At 48.1% G+C, this 17,500-nt stretch overlaps 3 protein-coding genes across 4 annotated transcripts in view; 2 read left to right on the plus strand and 1 right to left on the minus strand.

The window, feature by feature from the left end:
* ppfibp2b (PPFIA binding protein 2b) overlaps window positions 1-4,426 on the plus strand; it is a 68,300-nt gene extending 63,874 nt beyond the window's left edge. For both annotated transcript variants that reach the window (XM_084452621.1, XM_084452622.1), the window contains 5 exons: window positions 153-241; window positions 841-963; window positions 1,267-1,386; window positions 2,047-2,235; window positions 3,134-4,426. In XM_084452621.1, the coding sequence (XP_084308747.1) occupies window positions 153-241; window positions 841-963; window positions 1,267-1,386; window positions 2,047-2,235; window positions 3,134-3,334 (722 nt within the window). In that variant the 3' untranslated portion in view covers window positions 3,335-4,426. The remainder of the gene's footprint in view (window positions 1-152; window positions 242-840; window positions 964-1,266; window positions 1,387-2,046; window positions 2,236-3,133) is intronic.
* A 3,371-nt stretch (window positions 4,427-7,797) lies between these two features.
* Window positions 7,798-8,565, plus strand: rep15 (RAB15 effector protein; the record flags this gene model as incomplete). Its single annotated transcript, XM_084452765.1, has 1 exon — window positions 7,798-8,565. One exon carries the CDS (start codon window positions 7,798-7,800, stop codon window positions 8,563-8,565), a length of 768 nt encoding a protein of 255 aa, XP_084308891.1.
* A 1,350-nt stretch (window positions 8,566-9,915) lies between these two features.
* On the minus strand, window positions 9,916-14,888 carry cyb5r2 (cytochrome b5 reductase 2). Its single transcript, XM_084452682.1, has 9 exons — window positions 14,815-14,888; window positions 14,449-14,598; window positions 14,131-14,203; window positions 13,840-13,946; window positions 13,384-13,513; window positions 13,137-13,220; window positions 12,708-12,793; window positions 11,187-11,286; window positions 9,916-10,921 (listed from the first exon to the last, which is right to left on the minus strand). The coding sequence occupies exons 1-9, from the start codon at window positions 14,827-14,829 to the stop codon at window positions 10,749-10,751; spliced, it is 918 nt and encodes a 305-aa protein (XP_084308808.1). The 5' UTR covers window positions 14,830-14,888; the 3' UTR covers window positions 9,916-10,748.
* Window positions 14,889-17,500: the final 2,612 nt, after the last annotated feature.

The following is a 17,500-nucleotide window of genomic DNA, read 5'->3' on the forward strand; positions in this document are numbered from 1 at the left end:
CCGGTGTGACCGGGGGGTTGGTCTGTGCCGGTGTGACCGGGGGGTTGGTCTGTGCCGGTGTGACCGGGGGGTTGGTCTGTGCCGGTGTGACCGGGGGGTTGGTCTGTGCCGGTGTGACCGGGGGGTTTGTCTGTGGTGGTGTTTCTTTTCAGGCTGGCTGGACGACATCGGCCTGCCCCAGTACAAAGACCAGTTCAACGAGGCCAGAGTGGACGGTCAGGTGCTGCAGTACCTCACCGTGGTAAAACTCTTCTTCTCTGGCTGTCCCCTGTCTGTCCCCTGTTTGTCCCCTGTTTGTCCCCTGTCTGTCCCCTGTCTGTCCCCTGTCTGTCCCCTGTCTGTCCCCTGTCTGTCCCCTGTTTGTCCCCTGTCTGTCCCCTGTCTGTCCCCTGTTTGTCCCCTGTTTGTCCCCTGTTTGTCCCCTGTCTGTCCCCTGTCTGTCCCCTGTTTGTCCCCTGTTTGTCCCCTGTCTGTCCCCTGTCTGTCCCCTGTCTGTCCCCTGTTTGTCCCCTGTTTGTCCCCTGTCTGTCCCCTGTCTGTCCCCTGTTTGTCCCCTGTTTGTCCCCTGTCTGTCCCCTGTCTGTCCCCTGTCTGTCCCCTGTCTGTCCCCTGTCTGTCCCCTGTCTGTCCCCTGTCTGCAGCCTGTAATAAGTGTACCATGCCTCAAGCAGCTGACCCAGCAGCGCCACCATTTCGTAGTCTAATCTGAAATTAAATCAAATGAAAGCGTATTTGTCATGCTGTATTGTGGGCCGGGACAGTGGGGAGGGAGACGGTGGGGTTCAGAAGCTTAGCTGTCCTTGTTGTAAGCCCAGGCGGATCTCGTTGCTGTGTCCCCAGAATGACCTGCTGTTCCTGAAGGTGACCAGCCAGCTCCACCACCTCAGTATCAAATGTGCCATCCACGTCCTCCATGTCAACAAGTTCAACTCCAACTGCCTCAGACGCAGGCCCGGGGACGAGGTGAGGGGCAGGGAGGTGTGTGTGTGTGTGTGTGTGTGTGTGTGTGTGTGTGTGTGTGTGTACTTGAGTGTTGTATTTTTATTCATATACTGTATTAAGCTGTAGTGTGTGTGTGTGTGTGTGTGTGTGTGTGTGTGTGTGTGTGTGTGTGTGTGTGTGTGTGTGTGTGTGTGTGTGTGTGCGTGCGTGCGTGCGTGCGTGCGTGCGTGCGCGCGCGTGCGTGCGTGTGTGTGTGTGTAGTAACTAAGAGTACAGTGTGTTCTCACCCACACACCCTTCTCTCTCTTCTCCTCCTGAAACCAGGCGTCCCCGTCGGAGGTGGTCCAGTGGTCCAACCACAGAGTGATGGAGTGGCTGAGGTCTGTGGACCTGGCGGAGTACGCCCCCAACCTGAGGGGCAGCGGCGTGCACGGGGGGCTCATCGTAAGTGTGTGTGTGTGTGTGAGAGAGAGATGAGAGAAAGAGGGGTGGGGTTGTTTGGGGGCTTATTTGTGACTATATGATTCAGCTGTGTTTCTCTGTTTCTGTACTGACCTGCTCATGGGAGTTCTACCTCCACGAAGATCTCAACATCTCCCCTCTCCTCCATCCCTCTCCTCCATCCCTCTCCTCCATCCCTCTCCTCCATCCCTCTCCTCCATCCCTCTCCTCCATCCTTCTCCTCCATCCCTCTCCTCCATCCCTCTCCTCCATCCCTCTCCTCCATCCCTCTCCTCCATCCCTCTCCTCCACCCCTCTCCTCCATCCCTCTCCTCCATCCTTCTCCTCCATCCCTCTCCTCCATCCCTCTCCTCCATCCTTCTCCTCCATCCCTCTCCTCCATCCTTCTCCTCCATCCCTCTCCTCCATCCCTCTCCTCCATCCTTCTCCTCCATCCCTCTCCTCCATCTCTCCTCCATCCTTCTCCTCCATCCCTCTCCTCCATCCCTCTCCTCCACCCCTCTCCTCCATCCTTCTCCTCCACCTCTCTCCTCCATCCCTCTCCTCCATCCCTCTCCTCCACCCCTCTCCTCCATCCCTCTCCTCCATCCCTCTCCTCCATCCCTCTCCTCCATCCCTCTCCTCCATCCCTCTCCCCTGCAGATCCTGGAGCCCAGGTTCAACTCGGACACGCTGGCCATGCTGCTGAACATCCCCCCCCAGAAGACCCTGCTCAGGAGGCACCTGGCCACCAACTTCAGCTCCCTGGTGGGACCCTCCGCCCAGCGAGAGAAGAGGGACTACATGGAGTCCTCCGGGTACACCCCCCTCAGCACCACCGCTAAGGTCAAGGTAAAGGGACCCCGCCGTCGCTCACACACACACACACACACACACACACACACACACACACACGAGTAGGCAAACACTCTCTCTCCCTCCAACTCTTCAACCCTCTCTCTCGCACTCTAAATGCGACTCCGCCCAACCCCACTGCCCCCTGTCACTCTCCCTCTCCCTCTCCCCCGCCCCCTCCTCCTCCTCCCTCTTTCTCTCTCTCTCTCTCTCTCTCTCTCTCTCTCGCTTCCCCTCCCCCTCCTCCTCCTCCTCCTCTCTCTCTCTCTCTCTCTCTCTCTCTCTGGAGTAAACACCTTGATCCGCGGCATGGTAACTCAGACCTGGCTAAGCCCCCGGCCCAGAGCTGCCCCTCCCCACAGCTTAACTCCAGCGCACACAAACACGGGCCCTCCTGGAGAGATAGCATCACCCACTTACCCAGCACACACTGGGCTTAGAGGGGGCGCTCGAAACGAGAGCAGGTCCCCGCCTGCCGTATTTATAGGTCTATTCATCACTGCTGCGAGGATAGAACTGATGCTAATATTTCCGCGCACTGGGTAGGAATCACACGTTGGCTGCACAACATAGATATCCTTCACACTCGTGGGGGTCTCTTTGATATTGATGCTGAGGAGGGAGCTCGGTTCGTGATGGGGGGGGCGTTAGGATGCTTCTTTTTGAATTTGATCTCTTCAGGGTTTCCTTTGAGCCTGTGTCTAGACCTGTGCATCCTACATAAATCAAGTCCCTATAGCTCACTCTTTTTTTCTCTCTTTCATCTCTCTCTTTCTTTCTCTCTTTCTCTTCTCTCTCTCTTTTTCTCTCTCTCTCTCTCTTTCTCTCTCATCTTGTTCTCTCTCTCTCTCTTTCTCTCTGATCTCTTTCTCTCTCTCATCTCTCTTTCCTTTAGCCTAAGAAGTTGAGTTTCGGCCACCTGAGGAGGAGGAGGGCAGACGACTCCAGCGACTACATCTGTCCCCTGGAGAGCCAGACCGAGGCCCAGGCCCTGGCCAACGGGGCCCAGAGGCCCTACGCAGGCTTCCGGGGCCTCAGCCCTATCCTGGACCAGGACCCGGACAGACGGGAGCAGGTGGGCCACGACGACAGCTGATCCAACGCCACGCCCACCACGCCACCACACACTTCCTCCCATCAGCCATCGCTACTCTCCGCCTGTAGCCAATAACAACCCCCCCCCCCTCCCCCCCCTCTCCTCTCCTCCCCCCCTCCGCGCGCCCCACCAACCACTGTGCCATGATCAACAGACCCTGACTTCCTCAAATACTGTCACCTTCTTTAGGTGTGCTTGATTTCGCATTTGACTGGCGTGCTGGAATCAGCGCCGTCGTCTCTAAAGCCTCATGTCAGCTAAATCAAGTGCACCTCAAGGACCTGAGTGTATTGAAGATGTGTTTGAACTCTTCGGTGCTCATTCACCTCCCACCCCACCACCCCGCACCACGTGCCATCATCTAACACCATGCTACTGACGCACGGCACTACGGACACTCAGGGCGGAGTGAGCCTACAACTCTCATGACCCCCCTTGATAGGTCAGTGTAGTGGTCAGCTCTGTAGAGCCTACAACTCCCATGTTCACCTTGGATCCACCAGTGAAGTGGTCAGCTGTGTAGAGCCTACAACTCCCATGTTCACCTTGGATCCACCAGTGAAGTGGTCAGCTGTGTAGAGCCTACAACTCCCATGTTCACCTTGGATCCACCAGTGAAGTGGTCAGCTGTGTAGAGCCTACAACTCCCATGTTCACCTTGGATCCACCAGTGAAGTGGTCAGCTCTGTAGAGCCTACTGTACAACTAACCTAATCCCTGTGGACCTAACGCCTCACCCCTATAATGCATATGAATCATATTACTATTGTGAACAATGTACACCATATAAATGTTTATTTTCTAAGACAAATGTATTTGAGATATAGCGAATGGTGTTGAAACAATTTTAGATATTCCCAACCAGTAGAAAATTATATTTATGTTTGTCAGACACTTATGTATTAAACTTGTGCAATATTTGCATATGGAGGGATATATTTAATATTTATGTTAATGACATTAAACAAACAAAAAAAGCACAGAAGGTACAGTACATTGAATTGTCTAACCATGCAGATTTTGACAGATTGTGATTTTGCACTGTTATTTTCATACTAAATGACTTCATATAGTATTTTTTATAGTCAAAGATCATGCTTCAATAAAAGAAGCACCAATGTTGTCATGTGTTTGTAAATAACTTTATCCAAACCCATTAATAAAAATCATAAGTGTGCAAAAATGTTTTTTTATATTTTCTTTATACATCAACATAAAAAATACTAAATCTCAACACAGTTTTATTTTATTTTGACAATTATGTCTAGAATCTACATGACTTCAGGTTTTAGTAATAGTTTGTGATCTCAACATCAAGTAGAGATGCATGGTAGGCCATGTGTACAGGGATTCAGCATGCTTCAGTAACCTGTACCATCCACTAACCTACTCTCATCACTACTACTGAACATCATCAACACCACCTGATCCAAGATGGCCGAGTGCATGCTGGAGGTGATACCCAGCATGCATTCTCAGGTACACCTTCCTCATACAACCCCAAGGCCCATTATACCAAAGATGTGTGTGTGAGTGAGTGTGTGTGTGTGCGTATGTGTGCATATGTGTGTGTGTGTGTGTGTGTATATATGCTTTGATGTGTTTGATGAGGGGCCTGACGTTGCAGATGGTGGTCACTGAGGGGACTGTGCTGCGGATAGAAGCTCTGTCTGAAGGCATCAACAACCTCACTGTGAGTAAACTCCTCACCAACCCACCCCAGAGACCTCCTCTAAACCCAAATCACTCTAACCAGGTAACTATGTTCTTCAGTTCAGTTGTAACTCTTTAAAGGACTATGCTCGTTTTTGACAACCTGGACCTTATTTACGACATATTATAAGAAGTTTGACTCACCCAGATCACTTTTGTGTTGTTCGGAGGCCTGTAGAAGAAATTTAAAATCCAGCGCGAGCCAGTATATCCATGTAATGGCGGCACACGGGGCAAAGGGAATGCAGCTTCTCAAAATCCATTTTCGGCCGCTAAACGGTTGTTTTCATCAATCACATTGCATGAATCGACAGTTGATATTCCTCTACGCGAGCCATTCTTTCGGTTGGTTTTCAAATACGTGGTCTGTAGCCACTGTAAAATGATCTTTACAAGCCTCTCCCCCACTTGCTCCAGCACGCATGCGCACAGGCCAGCGCGCAGCCTGCTATTCTCCGGCTCACATTCTCTGCGCTACGATCGTAGTTGGTGCCGAGAATATTGTCGTCGTCATTCGTCAGCAACAATCCGATCGTAGCGCAGAGAATGTGAGGGAGCATAGCCAGTGTAAAGATCATATTACAGTGGCTACAGACCACGTATTTGAAAACCGAAAGAATGGCTCGCGTAGAGGAATATCAACTGTCGATTCATGCAATGTGATTGATGAAAACAACCGTTTAGCGGCCGAAAATGGATTTTTAGAAGCTGCATTCCCTTTGCCCCGTGCGCCGCCATTACATGGATATACTGGCTCGCGCTGGATTTTAAATTTCTTCTACAGGCCTCCGAACAACACAAAAGTGATCTGGGTGAGTCAAACTTCTTATAATATGTCGTAAATAAGGTCCAGGTTGTCAAAAACGAGCATAGTCCTTTAAGTGAAGTGGTTTATCACCCATGCCTCAGTATCTCCCTCCTCTGTTTGCTGCGCTAACAGATATTAGCTGCTGAGAAAATAGGCTTTAGATAACAAGCAGGTGTCATGTGACTCTCCCCTCCAGCTTTGAACTGACGGTTAAACCTCCAGCATAATGAGCTTCCAGCTAACCCCGCCCCTTATTGCCTCCAGCACCTGCTGAGCCAAGACGAGCTTCTGAAGGAGATGAGACGGACCCAGACGGCGCTGGTCTGACCCTGCAACGCTGCGCTGACCCACTAACCAGCCAGCCAGTCACAACCAAGGAAATGCTTCTGTCCCAGCTTCATACCTCTGCCCCTAACACCGGGAGCCATGACCAGCAGCTACAGCTGGCCATAACACTGACCTCACGAAGGCCGTAACCAATACTTGACTGGATCAAATCCTTACAGTACTGTACCTAGTGGTATTGTAGCGAATAATGGTGTGGGGCGCGAACCCAGGTCAACCCAACCCCAAGAGGAATGGAACGATTGGCAGGGCCGACAGTTAAACATGATGTCCTGCCGGACTAAGACGAGCCCCACCACTCTTAAGCCTAGTTTATACTATGTTATGTCATTATGTCGTGTGTGTGTCTATGAGCCATGAGCCATAGCCTGTGGTATACAGTATAAACTAGGCCTTAGTGGAGTTGGGGGCAGAAGAAACACGTGAGGTTACTATTGAGACTGGAATAGATCTAAGAAAATAAACTATGCAATCAACCCTGTTGTTCGTGTTGTAGATGTTGTGCTATACAGAATGCATTGTACATATCCAACCTTACAACTGCTGTCAAAGTGTGTGCAAATACACACACAAACACACACACACACACACACACACACACACAACTGATGTAACTCTTCAAACAAAAACACTCCTATGTCAAACCAGTCGGAAACGGGTTCCGATACAAGTCTCTCCGAACAGTCTTTATAGTGTCATATTTACAGAGGCGTTGACGCTTCCTCAAGACAACATCAGCCAGAGCCAGATGACTCCCAGAGCAGCCCTCCCAGTCAGTCATCCCTCCCTGTCATCCCTCTCAGTCAGTCATCCCTCCCAGTCAGTCATCCCTCTCAGTCAGTCATCCCTCCCAGTCAGTCAGCCCTCCTCACAGGTACAGATAGCTGCCTAGTCCCCAGTCAGTCAGCCCCTGGTCCAGGCGTCACTAACCCGTGTGTGTGGGTCATCCCGGAGCTGGGAGCCGGTGTCTTCGGTGCTCTGGTGCTTCAAGCGTCCCACGTCTGTGTATCTCAGCAGGGGAGCGGGGCGGAAAGCCAGCCGGGCGCTGGTCCCCACACAGCAGACGGCAGCAGAGCCAGACCCATACTGGTGAGTACATGGCGTGTTCGTCGTGATTATGTTACATTCTCAGCGGAGCTAATGATGTTCCATATGGCGCAGTTACTTCTAAGAGAGGGGATTCATTGTAGAGTTATTCTTTTGTTTTATTCACGAGATAAGTGAAGCAGTGGGATGATTGTGAACCATATGGCACGCAGCGTGTTGTTTTTGAGCGAGAGTTCTATGTCATTTGATCCTCTTTGAGATGTTACTATCACAGTCTGACGCCAACACTAAACACTTAAGTACATCAATGAAAATGTGTTTTATTTGGTTGTCATCCTTTTAATTGCTTGCAAGGATCCGGTGACGACAGGCAGGCATGTGGCAGAATACATCGCTGAAAACATTTGCATGCAACAGTGCTAACATTTTCACACCAACACCAAGTCTATCCAAGTATATCATTGTGATTCTGTAGTGCTTGTCGCTTTGTTGCAGTGTATAAGAGAGACCACCCTGTAGAGCCTAGTGGGTCCTGTATCCCGGCAACACCATGGGCCCCAAACTGAGCCTGCCCCCTCCCCCTGCGGCCCCCCAGCCCAGCATCTTCAACACACTGTGGCGCAAGCGCAGCATCTCCAACCCCAACGACTTCATCCCCCTCTTCGCCGACTGCGTGACCGTAGCCGCCGCCCGCACCCAGGAGTACCTCCTCTTCCAGGACCCAGAGGACAAGTTCTCTCCCAGCCCCACGGTGCTCGACCACATCTTCCTCATGACCTACATCGCCCAGAGCATCAGCCTCCGCATGACGGACAGCTTCAACTGCACCGCCATGACCCGCCAGCAGCGCATCCTGCTGGGAGCCGACTGGGTCTGGGCCGTCCTGGAGAAGCCCAGCAAGAACCCTCGCATCCAAATCGCCATCCAGATCCTCCACCTGCCGGAGAGAGGAGGAGGAGGAGGAGGAGGAGGAGGGAAGGGAGGGATGGAGGAGGTGTCTGAGTCCGTGCAGATGGCCCAGAGGGAGTCCAGCCACAGGACCATGGAGGAGCGGCTAGTGGACTTCTGCGCCTCCGTTGGCAAGGACTGCTACGCCCTTTTTCTGTTCTTCGGCAGGAGAAGCGACCCCGGGAACATCTACGGCGTGCTGAGCAACAACTTCCACGCCGCCATCGGGAGGTGCGCCAAGATCGACCGTGGCCTGGTGGAGAACTTCTTCAAGGGGTCGCGGTACCTGCACACGCCCACCGGCATGCTACAGGCCATTGTCACCAAGAAGGAGGGGGACCCCCTCACCCTGCTCATCAAGTTCTCATGACCACAGGGAACCATCACCACCAAGAACCATGTATCTATTAGGACACGTTAGAGGAGTTTATGGCGTTCCGCAGAATTGTACAAATCCTTAGAAACCTGTGTAGATCTAAAAAGATAGGATAGGTTTAAGGAAGATGGCAGCTTAGCATTGCTTTCCTACAAAGCTGGAATATACTCTGTGATCTTGATCACATCCTACAGTATCACATCTCACTAGTGTCTGTGGCCTGATGGCGAGGAGTGTTGTTTCTGCAATGGCCTATTCAGTTTTTTAAAATGAATGATTTAAGAGTCAGAGAGAGGGAGAAAGAGAGAGTGAGCAGGCAAATGGCCCTCCCTCATGATGTCTAATAATAATGATGTAATGGTGTCTAAGACAAATTTGTCTCTCTTTGCTTTGGCCCTTAATGAAGAAGCAAATATTTGTATGTTTATTAGTATAATTTGAGTGAACACACTACAGGCTTGAGTGCCGCAGTTCCAACAACTCACCAGACTTGTTCCTGGACCGAGCCTCTGTATTCTGGAGTGTTTGAACAAGACAGGAGCAGTGAAGAAGCTCAAATAATGGGTCTGTGTGTTGGTCTGTGTGTACTGACCACCAGCCTGTGTGTCTGAGTTAAGACTACTGACCAGTGACCACCAGTCTGTGTGTCTGAGTTAAGACTACTGACCAGTGACCACCAGCCTGTGTGTCTGAGTTTGGACTACTGACCAGTGACCACCAGTCTGTGTGTCTGAGTTAAGACTACTGACCAGTGACCACCAGTCTGTGTGTCTGATTTAAGACTACTGACCAGTGACCACCAGTCTGTGTGTCTGAGTTAAGACTACTGACCAGTGACCACCAGTCTGTGTGTCTGAGTTAAGACTACTGACCAGTGACCACCAGCCTGTGTGTCTGAGTTAAGACTACTGACCAGTGACCACCAGCCTGTGTGTCTGAGTTAAGACTACTGACCAGTGACCACCAGCCTGTGTGTCTGAGTTTGGACTACTGACCAGTGACCACCAGTCTGTGTGTCTGAGTTAAGACTACTGACCACCAGTCTGTGTGTCTGAGTTTAGACTACTGACCACCAGTCTGTGTGTCTGAGTTTAGACTACTGACCCATGTCTGCTATCAGCTGCTACTGTATGTAATACCTCAATGTTGGCAAATGGCATGTTTCCTGTGTTTGAATTAACACATACAGTAATCACCTGAACGCAACATCAGTTTAATATTCAGGACAGTTTGCATTGACAGGTCAGCAAAAGTTTTAAACAAAATATTAGTATTGTCTTGGAGGGAATATAAGCAAATGGGTTTGTACCTGTTCACTGTTAAACCAAAATGTAACTTCTACCATACTGTAATAATTCCAAATCAATGACTGTTGACTCATTAGTGAGGATTATTTTCTTACCGTTGAGGTGTGAGACATAGACATAGTACTGTAGTTTGGCTGGTGGTGGGGAGTCAGAGATGAATAAAGAAATATATATATATATTTCTGGATGTCTGGAGTCATCTTGTTTCTGTGAGGATTTTGTTGAAGGTTATGTTCAGTCTATAGTAGCAAGCTAATGTTGTAGCTAGCTAATTCTGTAGCCATGTACTATTAATTGGTGTTCAAGTGTCAAAGTTAGGTTAGTGAGTGTTAGTGAGCACACACACACACACAGTAGAGAATTATACTGTGAATGAAACTATTAGTCCCATTACAATACATTAATTTAGCTGATGCTTTTATCCAAAGCGACTTACAATAATTGAATTTAACGTAGGAAAAGTCAGTCCCAACACCAGACAGTGGGTGAATATTGAAAGTGAAGGTGATATGATGCACAAAATGTAAAATAAAAATGTTCTTACAGTATATGCTTTAACGCACAGTTTTTATTATGCGAACATTCAGAACAAAATCTTACATAAATGTCACACAAAACTGTTGTTTCAAATGTGCAAAATTATGCATTAACTGACAGTTTGTGTTGTGTAAATAGCATGTGAATGTGAAGTACAGTACTATGTTAGTTGTGTGACTGTTATTTAAGGATTGCCTGTTCCTAGGGTTGCCAGATGTGGCAGGTGTTAGTATAACAGTGCTGTATGTGAAGGTGTTCATTTTCTTGTGACCCAGCGTTGCCAGATTTGGCAAGAGGTATTGTGATCGTTGTACTGCTGAAGTTATATGATGGTTAGTATGCAAAGGTGTTTTCTGTCTTGTAGCCCAGGGTTGCCAGGTTTGGCAAGCAGGCATACTGGATCATGGGGGGTGGGCCACACATCACAATGAGCACGTCGTTAGCTGGGGGTGGGAGGTGGTCTTTCATCATGTCAGAGTTGATGAACCCTGAACTGTACTTCCAGCCTGTAGAATCAGAACCAGAACCAGTCAGGTCTAGTTCTAGAATACAAATCAGAACCCTAGGACTCACAAGGCCATTCAGACCCGGTCTGTACAAAAGTTCTGCACTAAAATAGATCTGGTCTGGTCTGGTCTGGTCTGGTCTGGTCTAGTCAGGTCAGGTCAGGTCAGGTCTGGTTTAGTCTGGTCTGGTCTAGTCAGGTCAGGTCAGGTTAGGACCTGTCAGGTCAGGTCAGGTCTGGTTTAGTCCAGTCTAGTCCACTCTTACCCTGTGGAGGCTTGTCCAGGGTGTACCAGAGGCAGAGTCTGTCAGGGTGGCTCTTCAGCACCTCCTCCAGCTCCTCCCTCAGCAGAATGTCCTCCTCTGTCTGGTAGGAGGCGCAACAGGGGGAGGTCAGCATGTTCAGTCCAGCTCCATAACTACTATATCAGCTCCATAACTACTATATCAGCTCCATAACTACTATATCAGCTCTATAACTACTATATCAGCTCTATAACTACTATATCAGCTCTATAACTACTATATCAGCTCCATAACTACTATATCAGCTCTATAACTACTATATCAGCTCCATAACTACTATATCAGCTCCATAACTACTATATCAGCTCCATAACTACTATATCAGCTCTATAACTACTATATCAGCTCCATAACTACTATATCAGCTCCATAACTACTATATCAGCTCCATAACTACTACATCAGCTCCATAACTACTATATCAGCTCCATAACTACTATATCAGCTCCATAACTACTATATCAGCTCTATAACTACTATATCAGCTCTATAACTACTATATCAGCTCTATAACTACTATATCAGCTCCATAACTACTATATCAGCTCCATAACTACTATATCAGCTCTATAACTACTATATCAGCTCCATAACTACTATATCAGCTCCATAACTACTATATCAGCTCTATAACTACTATATCAGCTCCATAACTACTATATCAGCTCCATAACTACTATATCAGCTCTATAACCACTATATCAGCTCCATAACTACTATATCAGCTCTATAACTAGTATATCAGCTCCATAACTACTATATCAGCTCTATAACTACTATATCAGCTCCATAACTACTATATCAGCTCTATAACTACTATATCAGCTCCATAACTACTATATCAGCTCTATAACTACTATATCAGCTCTATAACTACTATATCAGCTCTATAACTAGTATATCAGCTCCATAACTACTATATCAGCTCCATAACTACTATATCAGCTCTATAACTACTATATCAGCTCTATAACTACTATATCAGCTCCATAACTACTACATCAGCTCTATAACTACTATATCAGCTCTATAACCACTATATCAGCTCCATAACTACTATATCAGCTCTATAACTAGTATATCAGCTCTATAACTACTATATCAGCTCCATAACTACTATATCATAACTACTATATCAGCTCCATAACTACTATATCAGCTCTATAACTACTATATCAGCTCTATAACTACTATATCAGCTCCATAACTACTATATCAGCTCCATAACTACTATATCTAAGTGCAGGGATGCCATATGATGGGATTGTACAGAGCAGCTGATCATGGCAGAAATAAGAGTCAGTTAAAGTACAATGTACATACAGTACTTAAATTATATATATACTCTACCAAACTTGATATAACTGTGTCTAGGTGAGGCTTATTGATAACGGTAAGATAAGGATAAGGTGAGACTCTCTCTCTCCTTGCTCCCCTGGCATCTCGCCCCAGTGCAGGGGTGAGAGGGTGAGCAGGACTGACCTGGTTGGCGAACATGAGGGAGCAGCACGTCGGGTCGGCAGGGTCGGCTGTGATGCTACGTATCAGCTGTAACATGGGAGTAATCCCTGGAAACACACATAGGACGGTTTAGCCTGTTTACTGACGTTACTCCCTAGGCTCCACACTTCTCCTCCAGCTCCACACACACACACACACACACACACACACACACACACACACACACACACACACACACACACACACACACACACAGCAGATGAATTATGCAAAGACATCCAGGAACACTAATCATGTTTCCTCCAGGGACCTCATGGAAAAGAGGATTAAAGCCCTTGAGAGAAGAGATGTCTGGAAAAATACCTGACGCCCGCATGAAACATGCGTGACACATACATGACACGTGTAATATACTGTACACAACATACTGTACTGAGAAAAGCCTCCTACCTGTGCCACCAGCAATCATTCCAACATGTTTAAACTTGCGGGTCTTGGGCTGAGTCTTCTTGTCAGGTCGAATTGCAAATGTGCCTTGATGAGTGAATATAATGACTTGTTGAGGCCAGAGCAGAGTCTACTAGTTGACACATCACTATATTACACTGCCCTCTACTGGTCACAAATGATAATGTCCTAAATGGGCACAAGTTTAGGGAATATTTTACAGTAAGCACACACATACACACACGCGTACCATTTCCTGTGTACACCAGCAGGCCGCTGGGCCCTCTGAAGTCAATGGTGTCTCCAGGGTTCATGGTGTCGAGGTGCTGGGACACCTTTCCACCATCAGGGAAGTTGGGGTGTGTGTTCCTGTAGTACACCTTGGAGACGCCATGGTAACAACATCACCATGAGCATTCAACCAAACCATGGTATACTGAAAGTCAAGGCTGTTAGTATATAGTACCCTGAACACCAGGTCGGCTGGTATAAGAAGTATATAGTACCCTGAACACTAGGTCGGCTGGTATAAGAAGTATATAGTACCCTGAACACCAGGTCGGCTGGTATAAGAAGTATACAGTACCCTGAACACCAGGCCGGCTGGTATAAGAAGTATATAGTTCCTTGAACACCAGGTCGGCTGGTATAAGAAGTATATAGTTCCTTGAACACCAGGTCGGCTGGTATAAGAGGTATACAGTACCTTGACCACCAGGTCCACAAAGCCCTGGTCCTCATCACTGGACACGGTTGTGTAGGCTCGGACAACCAGAGCCCCGTTCACCTTAGCAGAAAGGTACACATGCTGCCCTGCACATATCACACACACACACACACACATACACACACCACACAGAGGGAGAGAGAGAGAGAGAGAGAGAGAGAGGAGGTGTGAAAAGTATGTGTGTGTGTGTGTGTGTGTGTGTGTGTGTGTGTGCGTGTGTGCGTGCGTGTGTGTGTGTGTGTGCGTGCGTGTGGTGCGTGTTGTCAGTACCTACGGGAAGTCCAAGGATATGTGAGGGAGAGGGAAGGCCAAAGCGAAATCTTTTGGTATCATGGCTGATATCCTGCAAAGATACAGTAACAGTTACACAGAAGTGTTTGAGATAGAGTGGCTCTTCGGGTTGTTAAGCACCTGCTCAATAAGGGTAAGCATCTAGCATTTTCTCTGTGAGGGATAGTGGGCATTTCAACCTACCTCTTTCTCTGTGAGGGATAGTGGGTATATCAACCTACCTCTTTCTCTATGAGGGGTAGTGGGTATATCAACCTACCTCTTTCTCTGTGAGGGATAGTGGGTATATCAACCTACCTCTTTCTCTATGAGGGGTAGTGGGTATTTGACTGTGGGGTCCTGGAGGGTCTGAGGCAGCTTCTTCTTCTTTGGTCTTTCACCTCCCCGGAAGAGGAAGTAGAGACTACAGAGGACCACCGCTGAAACTCCCACCACCACAGGAACTGCCTGCAACACAACGGCACAGACATCGCCATGACAACAGACACTATCAGAGTTATAGTTGGACCGGACAGAGAGTGATTCTTTGGAGAAAACAGGGAGGAAGACGAGGAGAGAGAGAGGCGGCTGAAGACACAAACTTTAGATTAGGTTAAAGAGACTGAAGGTAAGAAAAGAAATTACTTTAAAAAGAAAAAAGGGGGCAAAATGTTTTGTTCTCACCAGGTCCTGCGTCATGGTGTGATTCTGTGAATGCGTGTGTGTGAGTCTGTCGTCAGTCCTGTGGCCCTGAAGGGTGACCGTTGAACCCAAGCCTCTCAGGGGAGGGGCGAGTCTCAGCTGGTGGAAAGGTAACGGAAGGGACGATCAACCAATCAGAGTGGAGAACTCACTATGACACAGCACAGCTGGGAGAGCTGCACATACAGTGGAGGATGGACCACAATCACGCCACTGTCACAGCACCCAGAGGGTGTGTGTGTGTGTGTGTGTGTGTGTGTGTGTGTGTGTGTGTGTGTGTGCGCATGCACGTGTGTGTGTGGGGGGGGGGGGGGGGCTAGGCTACTTTCAACAATGAACTGTTAAGCCATAATAAAAATAATTTATTAAACACATATAGACAAATACCAATAGTACAACATACACTTCTCTTCAGAACAAGAGAACATTACAACAATATATCAAACAAGATATTTATGAACTGGGCTACATTTACTTGGAACAAAGCATTTTCTGTAATCGGTCTGTAAACAATGGCATTATACACATCTCACTGAACAATACACATCTCACTGAACAATACAGTTTACATAGCAGAGTAGTGCATAGACATAAAATGTACATTTGTTTGGCATATTGTTCAGTGAAATCCTAATGGTGCTCAGAGTAGGCACGTCTGTTCACAGAGTTCCTGTGTCAGAGAGTAGGGTATTCAGTTTGAGACAGAGAGCAAGCTAACATATACAACAGGTTAAGAAAGCAGGCTAACAGACTGCAGGCTAACCATGGAGGCTAACAGACAGCAGGTTAACAAAGAGCAGGCTAACAGACTGCAGGCTAGCAAAGAGCAGGCTAGCAGGCAGAAGGCTACCAGAGAGCGGGCTAACAGACAGCAGGCTAACAGACAGCAGGCTAGCAGACAGAAGGCTACCAGCCAGAAGGCTACCAGAGAGCAGGCTAACAGACAGCAGGCTAACAGACAGCAAACAGAGAAAGCTAACAGATGTCTCCAGAGTACTCTGCACCATCGTCATCGTCAAAGGTGAGAGCTAGCTCCTGGGACTGGTCAGCTGGGCCTGCTGCGGACAGAACACCTGCAACAGAGAGAGAGAGAGAGAGAGAGAGAGAGAGAGAGAGAGAGAGAGGGAGAGAGAGAGAGAGAGAGACGATCATACACAGAGGCAACAAGAAAGAGGGATCATCTCTCTGAGATAGAGAGAAACATTAGGAGTTGGGGCAGGACATATAAAACAGCCATGGAAGGAGTAGGATTGGGACACACAGGGACAACGGCAATGGGTCCGCGTCTCACTCCATCAGTCAGACAGATTATTACAAAGAGGTTCGGTTACAACTCAATCAACCTGGAACACAGAGAAGTTCTGTTCTGAAGTTTCAGAGAAGGCTTGAAATAAAAGCATGGCAGGTCCAAACAACCCTCCCTGATCCTTACCCTCCATCTGCCCTTGTATCCAGCCCCTGAGTGCTGGGATGGACGAGAAGACCCCAGGCTTCCGGAGGCTTCCGCAGCCCTCCCCCCAGCTTCCCAACCCCAGGAGCACGTAGCGGGAGTCCCTCCTCTGACACACCAGGGGGGCCCCGGACCCCACCTGAGCAGAGCAGAGGAGCGGAGTGGAGGGGAAGGAACACAGTTTGATCAATGAGTGAATCTGTCTAGTCATCTCTGGTTTAATTGGTATAATATGACCTCCTATACACTTAGGGTTAGGGTTAGACCTGAAGTTAGGAGCAGCAGGGTTAAACTAATCCTAAAGCTAACCCTGGCTACCGCTAACCCTGACTCTAACCCCACTGACCTGCTCCATTTCCAACACTGTGCCACTAGAGGGTGCTGTAAAACATTTGAACCATACCCAACACACAATACCGTACATCCTCTGTCTGTTATTACTACATTTCCCATGAGCCTCCTGGAGACCCTCACCCTGCATGGCTGCTGTGTGTTCTGCTGAAGTGCTCGGCCACACAGCATGGTGGAAGTCAGTCTGCCGGGGTAGAGAACCTCGCACTCAGCACCACCCACTAGAGTGACCTCCCGATGGTGGCTCACTGAGCCCTTCCACACACCACCTGGCAACATACATGACACACAGTCACAACAGCGTGCTTTTTTTTACCAACAAACTTCTGCCATAACCACGCCCCCGCGAATTTTCATTGGACAACCCTAACCCTAATCCTAACCCTAACCCTATCCCTAACCCTAACCCTAACCCTAACCCTAACCCTAACCCAATGAAAACTCGCGGGGGCGTGGTTATGCCAGAAGTTGGTTGGTAAAAAAAATCACGCGTCACAACATAGGACATGCAATCACAGCATACATGACACATACAATCACAACATATGACAAGCAATCACAACACATATGACACACACAGTCACAACATACCTGTACATGACACACACAATCACAACATATGACATGTTATCACAACATACATGACACAGGCAATCACAACATACTGTATGACATGCAATCACAACATACAGTACACTACATGACACAGGCAATCATAATATACACAACAAACACAATTTATAATCATGATACAATCAATCAATATAGATCAGATCACCAATACATAAAAAAAAAACAGTAAACATCATAAACTCTATCACAAATACATTTGTAAACACTACCAGTCTTAAATGAAAGAGCTGGCTA

This window comes from Borostomias antarcticus (assembly GCF_949987555.1).
Source record: "Borostomias antarcticus genome assembly, chromosome: 18".
Classification (NCBI taxonomy): Eukaryota; Metazoa; Chordata; class Actinopteri; order Stomiiformes; family Stomiidae; genus Borostomias; species Borostomias antarcticus.

Excerpts from the sequence above, each read along its gene's own strand:
- cyb5r2 (XM_084452682.1), bottom strand. Across the intron at positions 14,204-14,448 it reads TACCCCTCATAGAGAAAGAG|GATATCAGCCATGATACCAA; the intron begins GTAGGTTGATAT and ends GTATCTTTGCAG. Across the intron at positions 13,514-13,839 it reads TTGTGGACCTGGTGGTCAAG|GTGTACTACAGGAACACACA; the intron begins GTACTGTATACC and ends GGCGTCTCCAAG.